Below are 11,977 nucleotides of genomic sequence, written 5' to 3' on the forward strand. Positions count from 1 at the left end.
AAAAAAAAAAACATGCTTTATTAATAGAATGAAAATATTAATATGTAATATAAATTGATCAAAGTTAGTTCATAGTTCACTAATGTGAACAGATGCAACTTTTCAATTTAAAAATGTATTGGTATTGGTAACCTTAGTTAGTGTTACAAATGTAATCTTACAAATTGTAAAGTGTTATTTCATATAACTTGCAGGTGTCACACACCGGACACATTGTGTTCAGTTCAAGCAGCTGTTCAGAACAGTTTATTTAATCACCAAACAGGCAAAGGTTCACTACAGAAATGAACAGTGGCGTTGATGAGTTTGAAATTTGGAGCAAAACGGAAAAAGAAAGCGCGATCTGTCCTGTAGCTCTCTATATGAAGCATACAGGCTTAATTAGAGCCACAGAAAGACAAACGTTTTGCTGAAAAATGCACAATACACAATCTTCCAGCCTAGGGTGAAGTCATTATACATACGAACAACGATCTGGGACAAATATGTCAAAAATGTACATATTTAAGGACAAAAATGTAATTTAATGGAAAACTATGAGAGTGACGCTCTGTGGATCGGCAGGATTTCTGTCGGATGCATGACAAGCAGGTGCTTTAGCAACGGACACAACCCGGAAAAACTATCAGTATGGATGTTTGCCCATAGCCGATAGTTCCAGCAATCAACTATCGGTGCCGATTAATCGGCAAAACCGATCAATCGGTCGACCTCTACCAGACATTGCTTACCGCTCAAACAGATCCACTGATGACGCCATTGCAATGGCCATACACTCTGCCCTGGAACACTTGGAGGGAAGAGACACCTATGTGCGGATGCTGTTTGTTGATTACAGCTCTGCATTTAACACCATCATCCCTACCAAACTTATAGCCAAAGTGTTAACTATGCAAATGATAAATAAATGCCTCTTGACTCTTGAGACATCATTTTGGCCTGTTCTGTAACATTGACAGATTCCTGAAGATTTCTTAACTTCCTAAAAGTCAGTAAACTTAGTGTGGGATTCAGTGTTAAGGGAATATGGTCTACCTTTCTGTCTGCAATGTACAAAGCCTCAGCCAGCTTGGCAAAGTTCTCATTGATGTGGACAGTTTGAAGTCCTCGTCCGTCAGCAGCCAAACGCTTGTCTAGTGGAATGGTATAACCCTGAGAAGCAACAATGAGAGATGTGAGAAAGCAACACAGTTGTACTCATTGTCAATATTTTTAACCAACAATAAAAAGATGAATAATTGATGGAGGCTCAGCGATACCTTAGCGTTCTTCCAGTTGGAAATACAAGGTGGAATCTTCCACTCCTGCTGTTCTTTCACTGTCATCTTAAAAAACAAAAAAAACAAAAAAAAAAACAGTTGTCTTTGAGGTTAGTTGAGATGTTCTCAGAAATAGTTCCTCCAGACAGGTTTCTGTGGATTCTGAGTGTAAGCAAAGCCGATGCCTATCGATGTTGAGATCAATAGTTGTCGGAAGCCAAACTCCTACCTTTCTGCTTGGAGAGTGCATGACTGGAGCAGGAGGGGATGGAGGTCCACGGGGAATTTTCTTATTGATTCTGTTAGAAAACACAAACACTGTGTTTCTTGTGAGTTTCCCCACACAGATCACGCTCACTCTCACTTAAATCTCAGATTAAGGTGACATACTTGAATCGTGGAGGTTCCATTGGATCCTTCTGCATTTCCACCATACGGATGACTCTCTGTTTTGCTCCAGAGTTAAATGCGAGTCCTTGCTGTGAAGGCGTGTACCTTAAAAAAAAAAAAAATAAATAAATATTATACTCAAATACAAAATGCTGTCAACATCTTGCAATGCAAAGACAACTGCACAGAAAATCTCAGACTGACTTTAAAGAAATATTCCAGGTTCGATACAAGCTCAGTCGACAGTATCTGTGGCATAATGTGAATTACCTTAGAAAATAACTGACTTCCCTTTCAGTGTATTAAATGGAAGCACAAGGGGGCCACTATTCCCAAATCATAAATGATGATTTAGACAACTTTAAAGCTCAAACAATAAACTGGTTTTGTAATTCACGTACAAGCTCCACTTTTTTTTTTTTTTTGAAATAAGGAACCAGTTTAAATAATCTGCTTATGGTAATGAACATCATACTGTTAATATAGTTTAACTTTAGTGATCCCAGCACATTTATGTATACTCCAAATTTAAGAGCATTCGTCAGTGGAACTGCTCTTACCTGATATATTGTGCTGGGGCCTGTTTGTCTGCAGCACGTACAGGCATGGCGGCTGCAATTTTTTGCGAGACCTGTTTCTCCAGAGCTGCTCTGGTCTTTTCTGTAAGCTACAGCAACAGGAAAAAAAGGACAGTTGTATCATGCTGGCTTGACTTCATAAGTATGAGAAATTCATGAGGATTATTGCTTTATTAAAAACGATTTAAAACAACAACAATACTGCCCTACAAAGGCAAAAAACCTTAACTCCCTAGAGTGTGAAACTGAAAAATTACTTTAAAGATTTTTATTTGTCCAGCCAAATTAGTTATAGGTAGGACACTGGAAATCTGCCACTTAGATGTTTTAATAATGAAAATTATCTACAACTTGAGCTCAAACTTGATTTTTACCCCTATTTTTGAAGTTACTGTACTTTGCATTGTCTGCAAAAAGTGAGAAATCACACCAAGGCAAAAGGCAGTAACTTCCACATTATCAATATATGGTTGCTGATAACCATTTACAAAATCATAGTATTAACACCGGATTAAAATATAGTGATCATGGGCTATCACATATGCTATAACATACAGTAATAAGACAGTAGTAATTGTTTTTCTGACAACCAGACAAAAACTTAAACATCACTAACGTAAAAAGGATGCATGCAAGACATAGCCTAATTGCTTTTACATTGAATTAATGAAAATAGCCTGACCTAAAAGAACGACTTGTGGATTGATGTGAACGCCAGCAAGTAGGAATAATGCTCAGAATGCTTGTGGATGAAACATCTTCGATGACGTTCATTGCCATGGATCTTATCAGGTTACAAGAAAAGGTAGGATATGGATTTAACTGCGAACTGTTACTAGTGATTTTATGTGCGATCATACTATACTGAATGGCATTCGGGTCCACATGCGTGCAACCAGAAGTGGGCAGCCCCTGACTGACAGGCTGGCACTGAATGAATAATTGAAGAAAAAGAAAAACTTTAAAGATTACTTATTGCTGCCAAGTTATCTATAATCTTTGCTTGTTTACAGTGCTTAGTTATATGGAGCAGTTTGGTAGATCGTAGGGATGTAACGATTAACCGCGAGCCAGTTGAAAATCGATTTAAATATGTGACGATTCAAATCGGTTGAGATGCTCAACAAATCACGATTCATTTAGGGGTAGGAGTTTATATGAATGTATGTCTGAGGGGAACTTACTGTCTTTAGGAAAGTTTAGATGGTATTTTTTCTTTTCATCTTGCCTCTGTATAATGCATATTAAAGTTCATAAGTGCAGCGGAAACCAAGGAAAGGGTTGAAGCGCCACCTGCTGGCAGAGAGTGAATCTGCATCTAGTTCAGCTCGTCTGCTGTTTCCGTTTCATGCAGATATTTTTTACGTATATTTTCACAAAACTGTCAAATCATTCTGTTTTTGCTTCAAATTTCAAAATTATACAATCTAATTTAGATTAAAAACTGCTCATGTTGCATGTATAGGTGCATCTCAATAAATGAGAATGTTGTGGAAAAGTTCATTTATTTCAGTAATTCAACTCAAACTGTGAAACTCGTGTATTAAATAAATTCAATGCACACAGACTGAAGTAGTTTAAGTCTTTGGTTATGTTTGGATCATGATTAAAATGTAGTGGTTGCCTCTAATTTTTAATGGAAAGAGAACAGACAAAGCCTTATTTTGTTTACATGAAGAGATTTCTTTTATTTGTGTTACTTATTTATTTGATTTGGGGCTTGTTTTAAAATTTCAATTTAGTTTTGTCAATTTTCAATTTAGTTTATATTAAAATTTTGTCATTTAGCAGATGCTTTTATCCAAAGTGAATTACAAATGAGGACAAAACCAACAAAAGAGCAATAATATGCAAGTGCTATATTAGTATATTATTCAATTTCACAAAGAAACGTGCAGAATTATGTCCAAGCATTAATAAAAGGACACATTTAATTTATAATTTGTCTTAAATCTCATTTTGTTAAAAAAAAATTCAATTTCACAAAGAAACGTGCAGAATTTTGTCCAAGCAATAATAAAAAGACACATTTAATTTATAATTTGTCTTAAACCTCATTTTGTAAAAAAAAAATCGTGAATCGAATCGTGAGTTGAGTGAATCGTTACATCCCTAGTAGATCGTGATCTATCTAATTCGTTTGTCTAATAAGTGCTTCAGTGACAGATTTATGAAAGTACACAGGTTACATCATAATGTAAACACAGCAGACTTTAATGGACAGTAAAACAAAGGCAGAATACCGTAACTCCAACCTGGCACAGTAACTTCATATTGACGCATGGCTAAACAAAAGGCAGAGTACCGTAACTCAATTTGAGCATTCCACAACAAAGTCAAAGAGCGGTAACTGGTGTTATACGGTGTTCTGCCTTAGTTTCTCCTGGGCTTTTGGAAGTTACTGTTAAGACAACCCATTTTTTCTCAAAAAAAAGGTCTTGAATGTCCCAAAAATATCAATAACTCATTTTCGACCAAAAAAAATAAGTTACGGTCTTTCGCCTTTGCACGGCAGAACAGTACCAGTCAAGAAAATCCCATTGTATTAAAGACAGTGATTTTAGACCAGGCGCTGTCAGACACAGCTGAAAAGCAGTGAAAACTAGGGCTGGGACAATAAATCGATGCATCGTGAATCGAGAAATCGAATCTGAGATTTTCCGAAGGCATCGCGATTCTCTCTTGAATCGATTCTGAACTTAGTTTTTAACAGCAGATGGCACTGCGTGCTTTAGAAATAGCCGTATTCTGCTTGCTTTCAGTTCCTTACACGCGCACCATTTGAACCTAAAATAATCATTCATAAAGTTCGAAAAGGTTGAAGCGAATTACAAGGATGTTCACAGTGGGCTGTGTTTACATTAATCTCGCATCATAAAAGCCGATGTGCAAGTACATTTAACAACTTACATTACTCAGCCGAACGCTCAAGCGCACTTCTTCGTGAGCATTTGAGCGTGCAGTTAAATACTAGCCAATAGGGCCATCAGCTGTTAAAAACTAAGCTAAGAATCGATTCGAGAGAGAATCACGATGCATTCGGAAAATCTCAGAATCGATCCACGAATCGCGAAACATCGATTTATTGTCCCAGCCCTAGTGAAAACCACTATTTTAATATATTTTTGTTCTTTGGTGACCTCACCTCATTTACAGCCTCTTCATCGGGTTTCTGCAGCTCAGGATCATCTTCATTCAGCACTTCCTTAGGAAGCATGTCTGTGTATTTACTGAATATGACCTGTAAAAAAACAAAAAAACAAAAGAATGACCTCACATCCTCTTCACCTGTGAGCCACTGAAAAAATGAGTAATTCAATAACACAAGATGATGAGGCACCTTGTCTTTGCTTTGACCTTGTCTAGCAATGGCATCATATTTGATCTTGCCCTCTGCATCCACTTGCACTGCTAGAGCATTGGAGGTCCTTTTCTTCCTACCCATTTCTAGAGGATACTGGGCCACATGGATCTCTGGAAAAGCTCCTCCATCTCCAAAGTCCTTTAAAACAATATCAAACATAAGATTAGCAAAGCAATTTACAGTATGATTTCATCAGAGGAGGAAACTAACACCTACCACCAGCCAAATCCAGAAGTTTTTTCACAATGGCTTTTTTTTCTGTGAATATTCAGCCATGTGTTATGTTTTCAATGGTCTCAGTAATTATCTTGTATTATTTATTAGTTTCTAATGTTTAAAAATGAGCAGGACAGGAAACTTAAAGGGGTCATATGATGCTGCTAAAAATAACATTATTTTGTGTATTTGGTGTAATGAAATGTGTTTATGCGGTTTAAGGTTAAAAAAAAACATTATTTTCCACATACTGTACATTATTATTTCTCCTCTATGCCCCGCCTTTCTGAAACGCGTCGATTTTTACAAAGCTCATCGGCCTGAAAAAGCGATGTGTGCTCTGATTGGCCAGCTATCCAGTGCGTTGTGATTGGCCGAATTCCTCAAGCGTGTGAAGGAAATGTTACGCCCCTTACCATATGACGACCCCGGGCTGGACTCCGCTTCGTCCACGGTGAAAGCCGATCCGGCGATCCACAGCGCGAAGTTGAAGTATTTCCTCAGCGACCAGCACGGATCAGCTCCAGGCATAACGAAGTGATATCGTCCTCTTTTCGAAGGCCAAACAAAGTAGTTTCGCTTTCACAACGAAGCACACAGCGTCTTCACGACATGGTGGCGGCGGCAACAATACTACAGCGAGAATAAAAGTTACGCCTTCTTTCTTTGCGTGAACATTTGGGCGGCGTTATGCAAATCTTCCCAGATAGTGACGTAGACATGTGGGGGCGTGTTAGAATGAGCCGTTTTAGGGGGGCGTGGCTGACTCTTAACTTTTATAAAGAATATCTCTTTGGATTTGAGACTTTAGTCTTTGCAGCTTTACAGATCTTCTTTATGCACCAAGAGCTTGTAACACTCCAAAGAGAAAGGAAAAATTGAAATCGCATCATATGACCCCTTTAACACAACAACTAAAAGCCATGGATAGTGTGAATGCAAAGAGGACATTGTTTATTCCACTCAGTTTTGTCCAAGTTTAGTTTTTAAACTGCACTCACATTTAAAATGTATTTATTAGGGACAATTCACAGCTAGGCGTGCATTTGAATGCACAACACGGAGGCAAAGAACTGCCGAATACAATACCAGTCACTTTAGTTAGCTAGATATAGAATTTTGCACACCTTAACTCAGACACAAAGATGAAGTGCAGTAAGATTACATTTATATAAATTAATCTAAACGAATCAGACTGTCTGTGTGAATTACTTGCATCTGTGCAGAACCTCTCTGCTAATAGTGAAGCTGCAAGCTTAAATACTTCAAAAATAACGATGTTACCAATAGTGTTGCTTTCGTCAACGAAAATTATGACTAAATATCGTCGTCAACGAACCTTTACCATGTGACGAAAACGAGACGAGACGAAAATGCTGGTCATGTGACGATGACTATAATTAAATGTATAATGCAATATCGTTGACGAATAAAAACGAGACTAAATGTGGTTTACAAAATAAAAACTATGCTAAAATGTCTCTTCATTTTCGTTGACCAAAACGAGACGAAACGAAATGTTATAACGTTATTTCGTCTCGTTTAGTCACGTTATTATTATTATTTTGCAGTATTTCTGTTTCCTGTGTCTCACTTCAGGGGCTGCATCAGGTCGCACTGCGCAGACGCAGGCGACGTCACTTCCTCAAGCCCTAATAAAAACTAAAATGACAGCTTCACACAAAGACTAGACTAAAACTAAAATTAAAACAGGCCGCCAAAAACAACACTAGTTACCAACTCGTTGCTCACACAGGAGTAGCGATAGTAATTTATTGATAAAAATTACAGGGCAGTGTTGACAACAAACTTCTGTGTGTTTGCGATCTGTGTGAAATAAATGTAGAATGTAATTAAACTGACTGGAACTACCTGTGCATTCAACGTTTTGAATGCACACCTTCCAGCCAATCAGAAGCAAGTATTCAGACAGCACATGGCATGTTTGTCTCATATTTATTATATACATATCTCCTGTGCAGTACCTCTAATGCCCGGGGGACCCATGATTTTCTGAAACCGTAAGGAGGAGGTTCTCTGCGGGTGGAGACCAAAGCAGTGGACTGGGACCTCTGAACACGGTACCTCTCCTCTGCCTCCAGCTGGTCCTGGGACAGTTGGGTGGGTGCAGGGAGAAAACTACAAGATGGGGGAAAAAAAAAAAGCATGTGAGGAAAACAGAAAATATTAAATCATCGGGTGATCCCTATATATTTGTTGTAAACTTACATACACATTAGTATATGGGTGTATGATGTGCAAAATGTGAACAAGATTTCAAACAGAGAGAAATTACAAAGCTGACGTTACAACAAACGTCTCCTTAACGTAACTTACAAGAGGCAACGTTACCTATTACCTCAACGAATGGAGACGTAACAAATGTTTTAAGCCTTTAATAAAGAATTTTACGAGCATGGATAGGGATGAAACATATTTATCACGCATTTGATATTCATCTAAGGGAAAAAACAAATTTTTTTTTTTTTGCTGTTGACGTAGCATTAGCTTTTTAGCATCACTGTGATACAGAGCACAACACAGCAGGCCTCAGCGCGTCAAATAACACAACTCAGCTAATGAAGAACGCAAACGAACAACAAAAATCATATGTGGCCAAATAAAAACACGTAAACCACTTAATATTTAACTTTAATGCAAAAGTGGAAACAAAAACCCATAAAAAAGATTCAGTGCTACTTACCTCGCCAGCGACATATTCACAGTTTCTGTGGGTTCTTCTTCTTCTTCTTTTTGTTCAATGGCCGTTCACTCCTTAGGAGTATTACCGCCACCTATTGTATATCTTGCGCACATGGGTGATGAATCTGTACTGAAGGAAGAGAAAAAAAATAAAATAAAAAAAAATTGTAATGCCCCACCCACCCCAGAGGATCAGAGCCCAAGCTTCAGCAGCGTGTTCAGCTCCTCCAGCTTCCACACTGTGCTCCTCAACCTCTGAGATGGGCAGAAGCATCATGATCCTCATCCTCAAACACTAAATCCTGTGGTCTAATCCTGTGAGCTCTAAAAATGTTTAACAGTGCACTTTTCCTTACTCCCCATTCATACTTAGCTATTGAAGTCATGCAATTTATTACACCTTTGCATTTGTTTTCAGTTTTCTTAATATGTCTCTTCCAAGTTAATTTTTCATCAAAGATTAATCCAAGATATTTGAACTCTGTCACTCTTTCTAACAATTGTTCATATAATTTCAGAGTAATTTGTTCCTTTTTCTTTTTCTTTGTAAAAACCATATATTGAGTCTTTGATACTGAAAACTTCAATCCCCAATCTACTGACCACCTTTCAACTTCATTTATTGATTCTTGTATTCCTTTAACTACATTTCCTAAATTCCTACCTCTTCTCCATACTGCACCATCTTGCCACTGTGCACTCTTCAGACGACCACGGTACACTTTTCTTTTTCTTTTCATTACCTCTTATTAACGGTATAGATTGATTTGCTGCAGAAATTGTTTCTGTGGGTTCTGACGTCACGCAGCTGAAATACAGTCTCGCGATGTTTCTTCTTCTTCTTCTTCTTGGTTTTATGGCGAGTTGCAATCTTTGCATAGATTCTTCACATATCGCCACCTACTGTGCTATTATACTCCTCCACATCATGAGTAGACACACCCCTTACTACTACTTCTGATATTTTTTGGCGGTTTTGGCAAACCAACTTAAAGGTGCATTACTGCCACTTACTGATCTTGAGTGTGGAGTGAACATAGATTTGGTAGAGAGAAGGATATACAGTGGGTACGGAAAGTATTCAGACCCCCTTAAATTTTTCACTCTTTGTTATATTGCAGCCATTTGCTAAATTTTATGGCGAGTTGCAATCTTTGCGCATATCACCACCTACTGTGCTATTATTCTTGCCATGTTTGGAGAAGAGAAGGAAATTTCACTGGAAAAATTTCCATCAAAAGAGTACAGTATATATTGTACGGAATTTATATAGGCGTATTATATTATATCATATGTAATTGCTATAACACAACAAAATATGTAGTGATATGTGATATGGTAGAATGGTGGAAGATGCCCCTCTACAATGTTCATCTACTTTTAGGCTAAATTGAAACATATTTAGATACATGCTACGTATTGTTGTAAGGTTATGTACTCTTGTTTGTATAATATATTTTGTTCTTATTAATAAAATAAAATAAAATAAAATAAAATAAAATAAAATAAAATAAAATAAAATTACATGCTACGTTTGGCAGGATGATGATGAGTCAACCAATGTGTTATTGAGGGAAGCAAATTATAACAAGAAGCCCATAGGGTAAACAATTGCATAATGTATAAATGACTGTTGATATCATTCTTATACATATTTATATATTTTAAAAGTGTCATTCATTTAAAATACTAAATCAACTATTCTACTTAAATTGTATTTTGACAGTTAATTGAATAAATGATGACAGACATGGCAGAATCCCAGTAAAAGAGATTAATCTTGGTGGTAAATTTATTTAATGACTTACATAAAGGTATATGAATATATAAATATTTAACTGCCCATATTTTAATTGAAGACATGTCATAATAGCAATATTATGAATTCAAATTGAATGATTTAATTCAGTTAGCCTATAGGTTTAATATATATCGTGAAGACGTCTGAAATGTGCATCTAACTCATGGAATTTTTTAATAATAATCCCATTAATTACAATAAATATTAAATAAAAAAAAATAATAATAACACTAGCAACAACATGCCACTCAAGGCCTTCTGTGCCAATGGGAGGGCATCTTACCCTAATTTTAACTTTACACTTCAAAATAAGAACATTATTTTTTACAATGTCAAAGATAACTATTTTCCACAGACACAAAATTAGATCAAATAACCACAAAACTGTTTAATCTGTCTAAATCTAACAAATGTTGATATTTAAATTAAACAACAAATGTAAGAAGAGCATAGCTATTCATTATACCATACAACTTTTTTCAGCACAGCCATTTAAATACTAAGTCACACCACCCCAACTTTCCTCCTATAAAAAAATGGCATGTTAAGAGTATGACATAAGAAACAAATGAGAGAACAGTCATTGTATCCGTGCACACCATCAACTTCAACAATCACATCTGTCACATCATGTTCGTCCTTCTGTCAGTCATCCATTTCTGTCTGTGAAATTAATAATTGTGATATCTTATTGTGGGGACACTGTCATCGAGAATTCATGACAAAGACTCTAATGAAGACCAAGGTGATCTAATTACTCAGGCAAACAATTTAAAGACTATTGATTAATCCAGTCTAAACAACTTGCTTAATTTCAGGGCAGTGATTACTTTCCATTTAAAACAGCATCTGCTTGTATTTCACATTTGTAATTAATTTAGACAATGTAAATATGAAATGTGAAAAAAAAAATTTCAGATAATATTACCATGCATAGTTAGAATAGCCAAAACATATTGAGGAAAAAGCAAGGAGAAAACTCTTCTATAATTTTGTTAGTAATGCCATAGTAACGTCAACGGAGAATTTGTGAAACCTGGGGTTAAAAGCTCAAAAAAGTGTCTTGTCAAAAGTGATGTCCTCACCATGTCTCTTTAACTTAAGGGTCATCCATGTCTGACCTTTGTTTTATCAAGCTCAGAGTTTTGAAAACTCTCGTGCCTACTGACCCCATTATACTTAAATCTAGGTTTGGCGACAGCATGGCAGCATGTTATTGCTAAATGCATTTATGTTTCCTGAAAAGTGGTATTTTGTTTCACCTAAAAGAACATTGCTATGGCTATAAAGCAGTTTAGAGACATAAGCAGTGTTGTGTTAATACATCACTTCCTCAGCTAATGGCTCTTTCCCATCCATCTGCATTAGCCTTCCCGGATATTTCACTGGTTGCAGATGACAGATTGAGTGTTAATTCACAGGGTTTCTGAGCTGTGTGTATCCTCAGAATACTGATGTGTTGGACTCCTACACACTGAGTTAGCACTGAGCAATGAGGCAGTTTAACCAAAGAAGACAGTTACCATTATCGAACCCGATAAGTATAGTCATCGAGAGAAAAACGTACTCGTGCGGAGTTGCACGAGCCTATGGTGACGAAGCCAGAATGGGCGGGGCATCTGGCTATATAAGCGGGCGCTCGCCACAGGATTCTCAGGGTTACTTT

General features: G+C 36.9%; 1 protein-coding gene across 2 annotated transcripts in view; it reads right to left on the reverse strand.

Moving 5' to 3' along the window:
• The window catches only part of LOC107681047 (SNW domain-containing protein 1-like), an 18,296-nt gene extending 9,652 nt beyond the window's left edge, over positions 1–8,644 (reverse strand). Inside the window, exons 1-9 of one of the 2 annotated variants that reach the window (XM_016477189.1) lie at positions 8,512–8,644; positions 7,793–7,946; positions 5,568–5,729; positions 5,373–5,468; positions 2,210–2,316; positions 1,650–1,754; positions 1,489–1,558; positions 1,260–1,325; positions 1,036–1,152 (exon numbers count right to left, since the gene is read on the reverse strand). In XM_016477189.1, the coding sequence (XP_016332675.1) occupies positions 1,036–1,152; positions 1,260–1,325; positions 1,489–1,558; positions 1,650–1,754; positions 2,210–2,316; positions 5,373–5,468; positions 5,568–5,729; positions 7,793–7,946; positions 8,512–8,525 (891 nt within the window). In that variant the 5' untranslated portion in view covers positions 8,526–8,644. Of the gene's footprint in view, positions 1–1,035; positions 1,153–1,259; positions 1,326–1,488; positions 1,559–1,649; positions 1,755–2,209; positions 2,317–5,372; positions 5,469–5,567; positions 5,730–7,792; positions 7,947–8,511 lie in introns of those variants that run through there. The other variant, XM_016477190.1, reaches the window with a different exon arrangement.
• Positions 8,645–11,977: the final 3,333 nt, after the last annotated feature.

This window comes from Sinocyclocheilus anshuiensis, unplaced genomic scaffold, assembly GCF_001515605.1.
Source record: "Sinocyclocheilus anshuiensis isolate Anshui unplaced genomic scaffold, SAMN03320099.WGS_v1.1 scaffold1756, whole genome shotgun sequence".
NCBI classification, from domain to species: Eukaryota; Metazoa; Chordata; class Actinopteri; order Cypriniformes; family Cyprinidae; genus Sinocyclocheilus; species Sinocyclocheilus anshuiensis.